At 46.0% G+C, this 17,375-nt stretch overlaps 1 protein-coding gene across 1 annotated transcript; it reads left to right on the top strand.

Annotated features, from left to right (window-relative positions):
* Positions 1-5,694: 5,694 nt before the first annotated feature.
* oma1 (OMA1 zinc metallopeptidase) lies at positions 5,695-15,965 on the top strand. Its single transcript, XM_072699817.1, has 9 exons — positions 5,695-5,969; positions 6,431-6,958; positions 7,481-7,709; positions 7,806-7,979; positions 9,358-9,465; positions 12,302-12,430; positions 12,682-12,756; positions 13,716-13,865; positions 15,525-15,965. The coding sequence occupies exons 2-9, from the start codon at positions 6,453-6,455 to the stop codon at positions 15,732-15,734; spliced, it is 1,581 nt and encodes a 526-aa protein (XP_072555918.1). The 5' UTR covers positions 5,695-5,969; positions 6,431-6,452; the 3' UTR covers positions 15,735-15,965.
* Positions 15,966-17,375: the final 1,410 nt, after the last annotated feature.

The following is a 17,375-nucleotide window of genomic DNA, read 5'->3' as shown; positions in this document are numbered from 1 at the left end:
TGTCCCTCAATTTTTACTTGCATGTTAGACACCACATGACACTAGGGCTGAGGAGGTGGGTTGAGGCAGGTGGGGCTCTGCCGTCTGCCAGCGGTGGGGTGCCCGTGCCTCAACTGCTCGCCCACTTTTTGTACCTTAGTCATATGCACAGTCCATATTACATTAGGACCTTAGGGGTGCGGGGAGGGTGATGGGGGACTCTGCCATCTGCCAGTGGTGGGGCCCTCATACCCGAACTGCACCCACTAATTTTAATGCATTGTAGACATAAACACACAACTCTCACACACATGTATATGCACACCTCACACAAACATGGGTCGGGGAGGGGATGGGGGCCAAGGGCCCCCCCCAACTCTCTGTCTCTGGCCCTGCGTGGGTGGGGTGGCCCGCTGGGTGGAAGATCCATCATGGGGGGGTTCGGGCGGCCCTGGCGGGTGTGGGCGGCCTCCTCTCTTGGGCCGCGGGCCGGGTTGTGCTTGGCTCTGCTGCGCCGTGCTGGGGCCCTGGCGGGCAGTCTGGGGGATCTTGGGACGCTCTGGGCCCTGCTAGGCGGATTGGGGGGTTCGGTTTGGGCTGGGCGGGGGGTCTGCCGCTCCCCGGTCGCCGCGGGTCCGCTCCCGGGTGGGGGGGGGGCTCTTTGTATGGGCCCCTCTTGGATCATCCTGCAGTGTTGGGGAGGAGGCGTGCCGGGTCGCTGCGGTGGGCGGCGGCCCGTCCTCCCGGGGGACGGGCTGGGGGGGCTGGAGCCCCTCCGGTGTGTTGGGGGCCGGGGGGGAGAGGGTGGTCCCGGTTGGTGGGGCCCTTCGGCCCTGGACCCGCCTGCCTCGGTTGGGGGGTTGCGGGTGGGTCTGGGGGCCTCGCCGCCCGTCCTCCCTGTACTACGGGGGTTGGCTCCCCCTTAGTCCCTCGCGGGCTCCCTCTCGGGTTGGGTGGGTGGTTGTCTCGGGGATGCGTGGCTGTGGGCCCTTGTGCTGGGGGGACGGCAGGGTGGCCTCGGTTGACTGGTTCTCCTGCCTTCGCCTTGGGCCTGGGGGGGGGGGGGGGGGGTGCTGTCACCTCCCCTGACGGTATCAAATGCCAGCACATCCAATGACAAATCAGGTCACACCTACACTTGCACATACATACAAGAATGGTTGAGCGATCAATATCATTATTATTATTACTTTTTAGGGTATGTTATAGATATCGGAATTGTAATATACATATATAAGGGTACGATCACGTGTGTGTATGCTACATATATATAATACCGATTTGTCACATTATTAATTATTATTATTATCACTGATGTTATAATTTTTGTTGTTTGATGAGTGTCATGTTTCTTATGGTTGTTTGTATTCTGTATTCCCCTATACTTCATTTTTTTCCATCCCACCTACATTATTAGTGTTATTATTTCTGTATACCTTTTTTTTTTTCTCTCCCCCTCTCCCCATGGTGATTGATGTCTGTTATTGTTACGCTTGTTGTTTCTGTATCCCCCCCTGTTTTTCTTTTTTTTTTTCCTTTTTCCACGGGATAGGTGAGTTCGGAGCGGCCACAGTCTTTGCTCTTGAATGTAATGTAAAATAAAGTTGTCCTCCGAAGCGGGTGGGTGGTGGTGGGCAATAAAAAAAAAAAAAAGAAATTACCTCTCCTACACATCGTTTGCCTGCTTACCACGCAGAAAAACGTTTGCTGCCTACCTGGATAGAGAATATGCAACGATGGAAGCTAATTTAAAGACTTCATTGGAAAAGGTAGAGTTCGTTTCCACAACTGCTGACATATGGACAGTGAACAATAAAAGCTATATGGATGTAACACTGCACTGGATCAACAAAGACACTTTGAAGCGTAGCAAAGCTGCTTTAGCATGTAAGAGACTGAGAGGAAAACACACATTTGATGTTCACTCACCTAAAGGATTATTAGAAACACCATACTAATACGGTGTTTGACCCCCTTTCGCCTTCAGAACTGCCTTAATTCTACGTGGCATTGATTCAACAAGGTGCTGAAAGCATTTTTTAGAAATGTTGGCCCATATTGATAGGATAGCATCTTGCAGTTGATGGAGATTTGTGGGAAGCTCCCGTTCCACCACATCCCAAAGATGCTCTATTGGGTTGAGATCTGGTGACTGTGGGGGGCATTTTAGTACAGTGAACTCATTGTCATGTTCAAGAAACCAATTTGAAATGATTCGAGCTTTGTGACATGGTGCATTATCCTGCTGGAAGTAGCCATCAGAGGATGGGTACATGGTGGTCATAAAGGGATGGACATGGTCAGAAGCAATGCTCAGGTAGGCCGTGGCATTTAAACGATGCCCAATTGGCACTGAGGGGCCTAAAGTGTGCCAAGAAAACATCCCCCACACCATTACACCACCACAACCAGCCTGCACCAAGGCATGTTGGATCCATGTTCTCATTCTGTGTACGCCAAATTCTGACTCTACCATTTGAATGTCTCAACAGAAATCGAGACTCATCAGACCGGGCAACATTTTTCCAGTCTTCAACTGTCCAATTTTGGTGAGCTCGTGCAGCCTCTTTTTCCTATTTGTAGTGGAGATGAGTGGTACCCGGTGGGGTCTTCTGCTGTTGTAGCCCATCCACCTCAAGCTTCACAAATGCTTTGCTGCATACCTCGGTTGTAACGAGTGGTTATTTCAGTCAAAGCTGGTCTTCTATCAACTTGAATCAGTCGGCCCATTCTCCTCTGACCTCTAGCATCAACAAGGTATTTTCGCCCACAGGACTGCCGCATACTGGATGTTTTTCCCTTTGCACACCATTCTTTTAGCCTACATACCTGTCTGTATGTTTCCTTGCCAAATGTGGATAGAAATTGAAAGTTATGTCAGCCACCTCAATGACTGATGCTTTGAAATATTTGCATTCTGCAGTGTGGTTTGTGTACTTCACAACTAGCATGCTGATTTGCAGATGGCTTGACTGACTCACTGTTCCATGTTTGCCTTTGGTCACACACAGGGTGAGGTGACGCAAATTTCGTCATTAGGGGTTTGCACCGGATGGCGTACATGTAGCCCAGATTTTTTTGTCCAGTGGAAATCATGTGAGTCAACTGTGGCTGTGAAATTGGTTAGGTGTTTGCTGTAAGTGGCAGCAGAGATTTTCACAGAGCAGAGGTCAGTCATGAAAGAGCAGAAGAATAATTGTTGAAGGAGGTGAGGAGGTATCTACATATCTCATTTTTACATTTTATCTCTATAGATAATTTATACTGTCCTGACATTATATCACGTTCTCTGGTATTTTCAAAAGCGACACTAATCCAGTCTTTTGAAATGTTGGTGATAAAATTTGCCTGGTGGTGTTTCCGGCTAATTTTGCCATAAGGATTTTGGATTTGAACGTGCCACAGTATGCTGTGTTACCTTAATACTGCCCAAGCCTATAAAACGTTCACCCGTTTCACCATCTATACCTGTGGCCCCGCTTTGGGCCAAGGCCACCAACAAGGTCTCTTCAGGCATCCTGAAGGCACTAGTAAATTGCTGGCCATGTATCATTCTGCAAGTCATCCCTTCATGAGTTCCTGGTGATGTTACTGAACTTCTCTGGCACCCCATAGTGTCCCAGCAGTAACCATAGGGTTTGCCTATCCACACTGTCAAATGCCTTCTCATAGTCGATAAAACTGACAAAGAGAAGTGAGTTCCACTCCAATGACTGTTCCAGAGTGATATGCAGCATTGTCATCTGGTCAGAGTAGGATCTCTTCTTGTGAAAGCCAGCTTGTTGGTCACAGAGCTGGGAGTTGATGGCATCTTTCATCCTGTTGATAGAATTCTTCAGTGAAACATCAGGTTATTTTAGTTGAATGATGAGGCAGGTTCCTTAAGCTTAAGCAGTTTATTAAGACAGAATGAAGATGTTACAGAAAGATGTTTCACACGGCCGGTTCAGTGTCTGTCTGTGTCTGTCTCTGCCCCCCCTGAGGGAAACAGCCCCTTTATCTATGGTCTTCATACAGACTCCAGATCTCAGGATCCCGGGACAGGCGGGTGACCAGGTGATCTTCTTCGGTTCTCAGAGGGCTAGACTATATTCGTCATTGGGAAAAACAGAACAACAGTCATGGCAACAGGCAGGCAGAGGTCAGTAACAGGACAGTAATGCTGGAACTCGCGTCTGGCTACGAATAAGTAGGATCTTTCATTAACTACAATGGGCATCAGCTGTCAGAGGGAGGTGATAGTAACCAGTTCTGCTGGTTCCCGGGGCAGGCGGGGAGGGAGCGTTCTGGCTACTGCTCAACTCCCTACTTGGGAAACCCGGGGGGCATGGCAGGGAAGCTCTGCGTGACATCGTAGGGACTTCAGAGCGGTCCATGACACTAGTAGCTCAAAGTGTTCCTCCTGACATGGATTAGCTGGTCAACCTACTTAGCTGTGCAGTCAGGTTTACAAACATCTTCTGAAGAGCTCAGTGAATAAGTGTGGTGCTGTCATAAGATTCCACCTTTGTAGTATTTTATTTATTTATTTTAAATATTTGTCATTGTTGACACACCACAGGACACAGTGCACAACAACGAAATGTGTCCTCTGCATTTAACCCATATGTGACTTTCGTGACATAGCAGGGGGCAGCTAATTCAGCGCCCGGGGAGCAGTGTTTGGGGGCGGTACCTTGCTCAGGGTACCTCAGTGGTGTCTTGCTGGTCGGGGATTTGAACCTGCAATCTTTCGATTACGAGTGCACTTCCCTAACCATTAAGCCACCACTGCCACTGACACTAACACTGACAGTGGCAGTGTAGTAAGACAGTTTGTAAAATATCTTCCCTGTAGTGTTGGTAATTACGGTCAAAAAACTACTAATTTTGTTTCTTCCAACCAGTTGTGTACTCTGTGACTGTGAATCTTTATGCTCAACTGGTTAGTAGAAACAAAATCTTGTTCTGGTTTGTAGTTTCTAGACCTGAAATGACCAACACTGCTTCCCTGCTAGATATTCCACAGTGAACTCTAAGAGGTATTATTGCAAAGTGGAAGCGTTTAGGAATAAGAGAAACTCAGCTGTGCTGAGGTGCATTGTGTGTAAAAGTCGCCAAAGCTCTGTTGACTCAATAATTGCAGAGTTCAAAACTTCCTCTAGGGTTCTCCCCAGCATAAAAACTGTGTGCACTGGGAGCTTCATGGAATGGGCTTCCATAGCCAAGCAGCTGCATACAAGCCTCATATCAGCAAGTGCTATGGCAAGCGTTGGATGGAGTGATGCAAAGCACACTGCACTGGACACTGGAGCAGTGGAGACATGTTCTGTGGAGTGACGAATCACGCTTCTCTGTCTGGCAATCCGATGGATGACTCTGGGTTTGGCAGATGCCAGGAGAACGTTACCTGCCTGACTGCATTGTGCCAACTGTAAAGTTTGGTGAAGGAGGGATAATGGTATGGGGTTGTAATTCAGGGGTTGGGCTAGGACCCTTAGTTCCAGTGAATGGAACTCTTAATGCTTCAGCATGCCAAGACATTTTGTGTATGTGTGTGTGTGAGTATTTGCAATTTGCACAGTATAGTCTGCTCAGTTTCTCAGTCTGCTTATAGAGCTACATTATACTGTGTCATTTGTCACTTTATGTGACAAATTAAAATATTGGCTTTTTTATATTGAGGTTGTCAGCGGAACCAAGTGCTTAGTGTCCGTCCGTTGCATTTACGGCGTTTTTCAGTGTAACACCGCTAGACGCCGTCCGTAGAAGCTGTAGCGTACTTCCAATAGGGTGCTTTCTAACGTCGCTCCGGCCAGTATAGTGTATTTTTTTTTGATTCAGTGTGACCTCGACCGGTCTTTAACCGCACTGTTTCCTGACATCCCATATAGGTCACTATGGAAATATTGGGTTATAGGCGGCGAGGTGGCACTGTATCGGACGCTAGCCGCAGCATGGTCGGGGAAGAACTTTTATAAAAGTTGAAGGATATCGCTGACAGGAGAAAGGTGAAAGAAACAATAGTAACAAGCTTACTGTTTTACCTATAATTAAACTTAGTTTCACTTCACTTGTTTGCAGTTTTCGAACATTGAAGCGTTCGGCGACATTTTAGTTTGATCGTTAATTCTGCTATGTCTTAAAAAATATTTAATTTCCAAATATGTATAAAATAATATACGACCTGTTCAAAATAAACCCTATTACTATCATGTGATTAGCTGCATATTCTAAATATTGATTCACGTGTATTATTTAATTTTGTGTATGTCTTACAGCATAGGTCTAGAAAATCCGTACAACAAATGGTGATATTGATTAAATGTCTTAGAAGCTGATTATGCACATATCACATGGAGATAACTTGTAGTTCAACATCCTCTTTAATCTCAAACACCCGCTGATCATGTGTTTAATTTTGTATGCTTAATGGATAACGGTCGTTGTCATTAATTCTTCCTGTTTGCAGGTGTTATTGTGAGAAGACTGAAATGTTTCGTTTCCGAGTGGCGTGTTTGCTCCGGAAGCCTTGCAATGTTTCTGTCCTCACTGGACGCGCTGCGCCTCCTGGCACCGAATGGAGGAACTACGCCACTGGATTTTGTCATGCCGTGCCCTCTGGAGCTCTACGGAGGCGCTGTGCCATCAGTACACGTTGCCCTGCGCCCCCTGGCACTGAATGGAGGAACTATGCTGTTTGTCGCACTGCGCCCTCTGGTGCTCTGTGGAGGCACTGCGCTGCCATTACGTGTCGGTCTGTTCCCTCTGGTGCTGTGCGGAGCAAGTGCACTGTCTTTACGCGTCGTTCTTCGCCCATTGGTGGAGAGTTGAGGCATTGCACTATGGGAACGTGTCACTTGAGCACTCCTATCCGTCATGTTCCTGCCATCGCCTGCCAGCTCTTGCACACCTCATCTTCCTGCAGGGCCATGCCTGCCCCTCTTCTATGGCTTCTGGTCAAACCAGCACAAAGGCTGGTGGTTATTATTCTGGGAAGGTACAGATTCCAAAACCGTATCGTTAAAGTATTGCAAGCAATGATTATAAAAAAATTGTTTGGCTGGTGAAATCTGTGATCAGCATTATAACACAGCAAAAAGATAAACGTAAGCTTCGGACATAAGCAAATCTGCATCATTGTCTGTGTGAGGTTCCTCTGAGGTGTTGAATCGCCTTTTTAATAAGTAATTTAATTTCATCTTGGGTCTCTAGTGGTTGTTCAGTTTGGTTTAATATTGTTTTGATGCATAGATAAGTTTTCTCTGTTTCTAATTTAGACACTTTTTGACTTAACATGCGGGGTATATATTTATAGCTCCCGGATGTTTTCCTGAGGATAATTAGGTGTTGTTTTAATGGGTATGAGGGCAGGGTCTCATTTAACATGAAAGTCCATATTTTTCCACACCATGACAGTTATGTTTACATGTACATAAAAGAACATTTTGTTATCAGATGATGAGCAGAGGTTCCCAGCCTGTATGGGAGCTGGAAGCACAAAGCGTGCCTCTTTCCCCAGGAGTATCGGCAAGTGGTGGCGCTCTCTCCCCCCCAACCGGAAGGAGTTTCTGCGCCAGGAGGCCTGGAGACGTAGGTGGTACCTGGCAGCTGTGGTGTCGGCCCTTCTGACGCTCCTCGCCACCTTCGGTCTCACGCACCTGGACGAATCCCCCATCACGGGACGCGTACGACTCCTGGTGTTCAGCCGGGAGCAGTTCATGGAGCTGGCCAATCTGACGGCGGAGGAGGTGCGAATCTAGCGGGGGCCTGGGACTCTCCCGTCTCGGTCTTTCCTGTCCTCGAGAATTTTTTTTTAGCAACAATATCTTCCTGCATTGCCTTAGATGATGGAGGAATTCAAGGAGTCCATTATTTCCCTGGAAGACCCAAGACACAAGGCGGTGGAGATGGTGGTGAAACACCTGGCCCAGCGGAACCAGGACATCGCAGAGATGGCCAGCATGCCCTGGAGTGTCCATGTGTTGGACCATCCCTCCACCAATGCTTTTGTGCTGCCGGTCAGCAGTGTTGCCTTTTACCAGGCGATCAGGTTTCATATTCATATGATCCTCAATTAAATAAGCTGTGTGAATGACATACAGCTCTGGGAAAAAAATTATATATATATATCATGCCTGCACTTAATGTTTTCCATTCTCTTTGAATGTCAATTGATTACAGTGGTACCTCGAAACTCGAACTTAATCTTTTCAGAACTCCAGATCAAATCCTAAAAAGTTTGAGTTCTGATCGAATTTACCCCATAAGAAATAATGGAAAACCAATTAATTGGTTTTCCATTATTGGTGTTCCCGGCCCCAAAATGTATCCAAACAATGTGTAAAGTTAAAAAAAACAATGTGTCCTGCCCCAATCGTCCGCTCCTTCCGTGTGCCACGCCCCCTCGTTAACCCCGTGTGGAATCCCTGTGTGATCAGCTGTTTCTGGTTGTTGTCATTAGTCCTCTGTATTTAGTCCGCGTTTCAGTTTGTTTCCCCAGTCCAGTCATTGTATTGTCCGTCTGCGTTTTGCCTGCCTTACCTGTAATTAAACCCCTGTGTTCCCCGATACCTTGACGTCTGCGCCTTTGTCTCCATTCCATCCCCGCTTGGCACGACAATATTATTATAATTAAATGTATTAATTTATTTAGATTATTATATTATTAATATTAAAATAATTAATAAGAAATCTTTATTTTTAAATGTATTTTATTATAATAATAATTACTGTCACTGTCTATCATTGTCTAAATGTATTTTTACTGTCTAAATATATGTATTCAGCTAGTGTAAACATGCAGGATGCTGTCACAGCGAATGCAAGGCTGAGACTGAAGCGTTACCCTTTGTTTCCGCTGAGAGATTTGCCGCGTGACTCATTTCCCCACGCGTATAAGTTATCTTATGTCGGCGTTCACGGTTTGACTTCTGAGATTCAGATCGAGCTCTAGGTAATTTTTTTTCAAGCTGGTTGGTTCGACTTTTAAGAAATTCGAGTTCTAATGAGTTTGCGAATTGAGGTACCACTGTACATCCTCTGATTCATGACAAACTGTTAGATAAGTTAACGGTCATCTCAGGCATTAGGATGTTGCTTCTGCCCTCTGCCTGGCTGGGTTCTGGTTATTCCCAGTGTCTTCTGCTTCATGTTTGTCTTCTTTACTGCTGTCTTAGAAATTTTGAACCTTAAAGCACCGTGCTGCTCATCGTAGCCTTCTGCCAGTAGAACCAGGATTAAACTAGGATTTAAAAATGCAAATCTTTTTAAAAATATACAGTGGTCTCAATTCTTTCCAGAGCTGTATATGTTTTTGCACACTGTCAGGAAGTATGGAGGAGAGGGAGCTGAAAATGGTTTCTCTGCTGTTTAATGCTTCCACGTCCTTCCTTCCAGAACGGGGAAATATTTGTCTTCACTGGCATGCTGGATGCCATCGCTGATATTCATCAGCTCACCTTTGTCCTGGGTCATGAGATGGCCCACGCCATAATAGGACACTCTGTGAGTCTGTTCGCCGTGGGGCTGTGGGGGTGGGGGATGCTCCCCATGTCTGTAGTATGCCTGTCGTTCATGACACTGTGACCTCAGACCCTGCCTCGCCACTTTTCTCTCGTTAAAGTGTTTTTCTCTAAAGCCTCTGATTCATGTCTCACTCTGGAATCATTGCCCATCTACCCAGAGCCTAGTTCAAATAGACTTCTGGCTGAATTTAATTATTGACTTTGTATTACTGCAATGTTTAATTCCTTTTTATGCAGAGACACGTTGCATGTCTTTTCTCTCAAACAAATGATTCTAACATCAGTATTTTGACACACTGTGTCTTTGCATTGTTTCAGTTTACAGTGAATTATGAACTCATGGGATTATTAATGTTGTAATGGTTTCTGGACCTGAGTGTGTTCTGATAATTAAACAGTACAGGCAGAGTTAGGTAATTCAGGTCCAGAGCATAAACGTCCAGACCGGGATTTCGTTTCAACCAACCAGCTGAGTACTCTGCGACTGTGACTTTTTATGCTTAACTGGTTGGTTGAAACAAAATCCCGGTCTGGACTTTTACGCTCTGGACCTTGATTACCCAACTATGTGTACAGGTGACTACTGTTGAAGAAATCCGTGGACCTGGTCATTCAGTTTCATTCACATTCAGGTTGATTACTGTAAAGTGGTGCCTCCCAATCCAGTCCACTGGGACGTGCTGACGGTTCATGAGCTGGCAGGGAGCACAAATGTGAACTGTCTGTGGGTCCCCAAGGACCGGGTTGGGAAACACTGCTGCAGAACTATTTACATGAATACATATTGCAAATTATCCGTAAGGATTCTTGGATGTTCAGTACTAATTCCAACCAAATCCAATGAAAAATAAACAACCGGTGATGTTTAGAATACACATACAAAGAACCTTTAAAAAGCTCTCAGATCATAATTAAAAAAGTATTTGGAATACAGGTATAGGATGAATTTGATGGAAGTTTTCACATGATTTTTTTTCCAAGAAAATCCATGACATGAATTGCAGATCTAGGTGAGTTGGTATGGAATGAAGCAGGAAGGAAGTAATGCATAAGTAACTGATGGGACAGCTAACAGACCCACGTGTAACGGGGATGAAGGATGGGACAGGGCCCCCATTTGGGTACGGCATTGGAGGTGGGTTTAAGCAAGCAGTGGGGAGTGAAAACAGCTGGGAAATAGAAGGCGGAATGGGTGTCAGGTCTTGGGAAGGAACACCATCGGTGTGGAGAGCTCTGGGTACATGCTTGGGACTGAGATGATCAAATGGACCCTGTCTCATACGGCAAAGGGGATGTGAGTGAATGTGGGTGAAAATCAAAGTATCACATCCTAAACTAGTCCTAAACACGTCTGAGTATAATCCTTCACAATAAAGTTGCTTTGTATATAGCTGTAATAATATACAGTAGAACCTTGGAACTCAAACACCTCTTAATTCGACCAACTAGGACATTGAACGGGTGTGTTGAATATTTTTCGACTTCTACCTTGACCTGTATTTTGGAACTGGATTGTTCCTGCTAAAACTTGTATGAGTCAAGGCAGGTTCAACTCTACCAATTGAGGAGTTGCTCAAGTCGGTCGAGAAAAATCTAACTGCAACTAGACCGAAAACTCAAAACACAACAAAACAAAACAGATCTTCTAAAACTTGTACGGACTGACATGCGTCTCTGATGGCTGACATAAAGGCAAATGGACCTACTGGGATGCTGATGCCTATGAATCGCTCTCAGTCTCGCGGTACCGTTTCACGTGTGTTCCTGGGTTGGGTATGAATTCTCTTGTGCTTTATCTACAGTACATTTAACAATACAGTAATCATGCCCCCTAAGAAAGTGAGCAGTGATAGCAGCAAACCAAAGAGGAAAGTAGTGAGAGTAACTGTAGAACTTAAAAAGGAATTCAGTAATTTCAGAGTATGGGATTGTTATTTATTTCATGTTTATCGCTTTTGCATGTGTGGTTTTTCATGTGTGTATTAGTTTCATATTGATGGTTAATGCTTTTTATTATTAGGTAAGTAGATATGTTTAAATAAGCAATCATTTGGTAAATGATTAAATTCATTTACATTATTTCTTATTGGGAAATTCGACTTGAAACTCCACCAAATCGCAACTCGACCAGCCTTCTGGAACAAATTAAGTTTGTGTTTCAAGATACTACTGTAGTATATATAATATGTATAGTATGTACCTTTGTGGTGGCATTAAATTAAAAAAAAAGGATTAGAATTATAATCAGACTTGTTTAGGACTTCGAGACTTGACTTGAGACTTGACTTGGTGTTTGACTATCTTGACTTGAGACGTGACTTGCCTGTTTAGACTCTGCCTGGACTTGGAGTTTGAGTGGTAAGACTGAGACTTACTTGACAGTCAATCACTTGTCCCCACCTCTAGTAAATACCCAGGAATGAGCAAATTCTGTGGGATTTACATTAGCTACAAATGTGTTCTCATCGTATGCGTATGATATACAAGAATTATTAAAGTGAGCAAGCCAGAGGCAACAGTGGCAAGGAAAAACTCCCTAGAAGGAAGAAACCTTAGGAGGAACCAGACTCAGACAGGGAGCCCATCCTCTAGGGGGCGGCAGGGAAAGTCAAAGTCTCAATTCACATTTTAATTATTCCCAGATGTTGCGGGGGGGTTAAAATTTGTTGTGGGTGGTGGGGCTGTTTTTCAAATGTGGTTGTGTGAGAAGGTTGAAAATGGTGTTTAGTGCGGCGACTGATATGGTTTGACAAAAGCAGGATTGCTTATCTCTCTAATATAGCACTAATCTCTCCTTGTCCCGACACCACCTGAAGGCGGAGCAAGTAAGCCTGTCCCATCTGGTGAACTTCCTCTCCCTGATCCTCCTGACGGCAATCTGGGCCCTCTGCCCACGGGACAGCCTGGCTGCGCTGGGTCACTGGATCCAGGGCAAACTGATGCAGGTGGGTGTGAAGTAGCCGCAGACCCACCAACAAAATGCGCAGAATGACGTCACCTGTCCTTCCTCATGATAAACCAGGAAGGGTGATGTCATGTCATGTGATGACTGAACAGATTCTCACGGCCTGATCTGTTGAAGTTACCTTTCTGTTGCTTATAGATGAAGAAATCTGCTTATTATTATTTTAACACCTTTCAGTATGCCCCCCCACCACCGACCCCCCCCCCCCCCCGAACACACTCTCTGTTTCAGTTACTGTTCGACCATCCCTACAGCAGGAAGTTAGAGACAGAAGCAGATGAAGTTGGACTCCAGCTGGCCGCTAAGGTCTGGTGTCATAGTATGCCTGTTACATTTCTTATTCATTTTAAGAACAGAATTTAGAAAAAGCGCATTCCCATTATTTTATTTTACTTTTTAATTTTATTTAAATTTTTAAATGTATCTAATTCAGATGCTAATTGTGTTTTGACCAATTTTATAAAAAAAATTGAAGGGGTTTTTAGACGTTTGATTAAATGTTTGTTTTTTTTTAATTTGTGACCCTTAAAATGGAAAGCACCATATCAAATATGATTATAGCACAATAATTATATCTCTTCTTGGCCCTTGACAGACTAGCTAATTGAATCTGCAGTATATGCGCATCCTAATTATGGTGAGATTTTCCAGCTTGGCTGATATATGCAGCAGATAGTATTCTGGCTGCCATCTGCTCAACAGCCAGCAGGTGGTGCTGTAGGAAAATGTACAGAGTCATGTGTGAACTTTCCATCATCAATGATTCTCTGTAGTACAAGATGGTCGCTTGGCACATTTGTAGCTTGGGTATTCGTTGATATTGTGAGAAACAAGCTCCTCAAGCTGTATAAGAATTACAGCACATCTGTCGGAAAACCTCTCTGGGTACATAACTCTTTAAAAGAAAGACTTACTGCAGTATGGTTAAAAAGCAGCAGATGTCCGCTTTCTGGATCAGCTCTTTTCTTCCCGTATTTCTAAATGCTTCCACCTGCTACCAAAACCTTTAAAGGGTAACAATGAATATGGAAAATTATATAGAATAGAATAGAATTACTTTATTGTCTTTGTAACAAGTTACAAGAAAACTCACTGTGAGTGATTCCGTAGCGATGCTTTGAGGTACATGTGAATATTAGGGGAAATTTAGAACGTAAAGCAATTGGAGCTCATTCGTAGTTAACTTTATGAATGGCCTCTGTCTGCTCCAGTATTATACCAGTAGGTGTAATATCATAAACAGCGCCCCCTGTCTCCCACTCCAGGCGTGTGCGGATGTGCGGGGCCTGCCACTCTTCTGGCAGCAGATGGAGCGGGAGGAGCAGCAGAACGGGAATCTGGAGCTGCCGGAGTGGCTGTCCACGCACCCGTCCCACAGAAACCGCTCCAGCCGGATGGAGCGCCTGATCCCGCAGGTGTGTACTGCAGCACGTGAGAGACGGACGCCGGCAGACACACTGAGCCCTGTGGGTAATTAGCCCCCCCAGAGGGGCACGGACGCCATCTTTGGTGTCTACATTGCTGTGTAATCTCACACTTCCAGCTGCTCTTTTTGTTACTGGGGTGAGTAACGTTACCAGCTGACTCTCGCTTCAGCCGGTAAACCGGGGCTTCAGGTGTCATATACTGGTGGCTTGGTGGGGGGGCCGTCATCGTTAATAAGACATTCAGAAGAGGGGCTGCCTTTGTTGAACCTTTATTAACCGAAAAATTAAATCCATAATGAGGACTCTGAGTAGGAGGTGCCTGATGATTTGCAACACGGGGGCCTGCCGGTCCCTATGGAGGTCTGTGGGGGCCTGCCGGTCCGTGTGGGGGTCTGCGGGGGTCTGTCGTTCCCTGTGGGGGTCTGCGGGGGTCTGTCGTTCCCTGTGGGGGTCTGCGGGCGCCTGCCGGTCCCTGTGGGGGTCTGTCGTTCCCTGTGGGGGTCTGCCGGTCCCTGTGGGGGTCTGTCGTTCCCTGTGGGGGTCTGCGGGCGCCTGCCGGTCCCTGTGGGGGTCTGTCGTTCCCTGTGGGGGTCTGCCGGTCCCTGTGGGGGTCTGCCGGTCCCTGTGGGGGTCTGTCGTTCCCTGTGGGGGTCTGCGGGCGCCTGCCGGTCCCTGTGGGGGTCTGTCGTTCCCTGTGGGGGTCTGCCGGTCCCTGTGGGGGTCTGTCGTTCCCTGTGGGGGTCTGCGGGCGCCTGCCGGTCCCTGTGGGGGTCTGTCGTTCCCTGTGGGGGTCTGCCGGTCCCTGTGGGGGTCTGCCGGTCCCTGTGGGGGTCTGTCGTTCCCTGTGGGGGTCTGCGGGGGTCTGTCATTCCCTGTGGGGGTCTGCGGGCGCCTGCCGGTCCCTGTGGGGGTCTGCGGGGGCCTACCGGTCCTTGGCAAAGCCTGGCAGCTTCGGCAGCCTGCAGCTGGCTGGGGAGGCGCTGGGTGGCACGCTGTCTGTCAGCCCCCCCTGATCAAACACAGGTCTGTACCTAACATTGCTAAGTGATGGAAAACTTGTGCTTTTCATCACAAATCATAGATGGTTTGATTAAACTTACAGTGAGTTGTAACTCTCGTATGTGTTTCACATGACAGCGGTTTCAGCCACTTTCCCTAAATTGCATAAAACCATTACTTGTCCTACCTTAGTCACCTGTGATGAACAAGGTTTGTCCATTTTTTACATATCAGCAATAGCATTGTTAAATGACAGACCTGTTCTGCTCCAGGGTCAGTCTAAAGTGTTTTCCGTTTTTTTTGCTGCTGTTGTGCTGTATCCTTTTCCGGCTGATAAGTTCTCCTGCTGCCCCTATGTGGCCATGTTGAGCAGGAGCTCCTGTGACTCTCAGGGACCCCATTGCCCTGTCAGGGACCCCACTGCCCTGTCAGGGACACCTCTGCCCTGTCAGGGACCCCGCTGCCCTGTCAGGGACCCCCACTGTCCAACCTGAATGCTCCATTTTAATCGCGCTTTAAATATCAGTAATCGCACAGAGACTGTCTGATAAGGGTTCCCTGTAACGGACACACTTTTTAGTTAACTTGCATAAATTGTCACTGCACCCTGTCACGGCTGCTGTGCTTCTGTCCCCCGTGTGTCCCCAGGCCCTGGAGTTGAGGGCCAGCTGTAACTGCCCTGCTCTGCCACGCCTGCCCCCCCAGCTTGTTGTCTCAGGGAGTGTGCGCCCCCTGGAGGACGGGGAGGGGAAGCAAAATGCTGTCACAGCCAAGGACCCCGACCACCCCCCCCACCCCAGATGCCGGAGGCCTCTCCCGCACACCGGCGGACAAATCCCGACTTGGGGACGTGCTTGAGGCCACCCTGGGGAGTCGACCTTCCCATCACCTGACAGGGGATATCAGGAGGAATCTGGAGTCTCCTCCAGTCCGGACCTGAACTCAGTCCTGCTAAGCTGCTCATATGTACTGATCTGAAATGGAGTCTCCCTGTCTCTCCATTGCTACATTTTTTCTGGCCCACCTGCTGTGCACAAATATTAAATGTATGTTTTATATATGAATGAAATAAAAATACATTGAAATACATACTAGCGCATCATGCTGCTTGACCACTAGCAGGAGCTGGAAATGGTTACTGGGAGAAATGTAAAATACTAGAGGCCAAGCGAATATCTGGCTGAAACAAGAATTCAGCATGAATAATGCGTTCTTTCCGAAGCCGACTGTCACCCGATAATTAGTGACGAATACTCATGTCTGTCATCAGTGCTTCTTTCCATTTTCTGTTGTGCGTTGTATTACGTGTGGTTTAAAATCTCTTGGTGAGACATAGGCTTGAGTAATATTGTAGTAGCAAAATTAGATGCCGCCCAATTAAGTCTACTTATGCTGCTTGTGTACTTTAAGTAAACGTTCCGCTTGCTCTTTCTGCATTGGTTCATTTTACATTATACTGCAGACAGTATTTTGGAGGTATTTTCAAACAATATATTGATTTCTTATTAACATACAGGCCTATGTGTGCCTATGAATTTGAGTTATTTTGTGCTGATTAAATAAAAAGCTTATAAAAAGTATATTATGTTACCAAATACAATTAAAATGGTTGCAGCACAATTTAAAATTGCTTGCATGTACTGGGCAAATACTGGAGAGGCTAATCGCTCAACATATCTGACTGGCCCCGCTGCTCAGCAAATCTGATTGGCCCCATCATAGCTGTTGATAAATTTTATGGGCATACTGAATACTAAAGTTGGCCATCTCTGGTCTAGACTCTGCCGCCCTTTGAGTGAAATTAAATGTGGGCCAAAAAAAAACATTTGATGAAATTAACACATTAGTTTTTAAGAGAAAAATTCATGATTTGATGCAGATATGTGGAACCCAAGCTGCATCCTTACCTACTGCTCCACCGTAGTAATACACAGAAATGTATCTTATCTTTGACTTTAATTGGCAAATGGCTCCAGTGAATGGTTTGGTTTCAGTAGCCATTATATTTACCGCAGTATTTTCCAGGTGTCAGTCTGTCACATGAAAGGAGAGACTTATCCGTGATGTTATTACAGCTACCAGCTTGGAAAGCAGACGGATGCGGTTTGTGCTTTAAAAGCAATATCATTTCTAGGTGGCCATGTTCTTTATTGTAGGCCTATTTAATGTGGAACATGCAGACTTTCAGTTTTATTGTAGAACATGTAGCTCCCAATTGACAATGTTTTCTAGTAAATTTGAATTATGTATACATGGTGTATGGGCCAAATTGTATACTAACGTTTTTTTGTGCGTTACTGTAAGTACCGCATGGACAAACTTTAGGCTTGAACCATGATCCTTATCTTGAGCTTGCAGCTGAGAGCAGTATCAGTCGGAGCTGTGAGAGGTTAGGCTGCTGTGCCTCTTTTAATGTCTTTTACGCTGCGTCTGTCCTCTTGATCTCTCTTTGAGAGCCGGCAGCTTTGTGGTTAAAACGGTTCCCATTTCGTGCTTTGA

This window comes from Paramormyrops kingsleyae, chromosome 15, assembly GCF_048594095.1.
Source record: "Paramormyrops kingsleyae isolate MSU_618 chromosome 15, PKINGS_0.4, whole genome shotgun sequence".
NCBI classification, from domain to species: Eukaryota; Metazoa; Chordata; class Actinopteri; order Osteoglossiformes; family Mormyridae; genus Paramormyrops; species Paramormyrops kingsleyae.
Note: the sequence above shows the minus strand (reverse complement) of the source record. Positions and strands in the feature narration are given on the sequence as shown.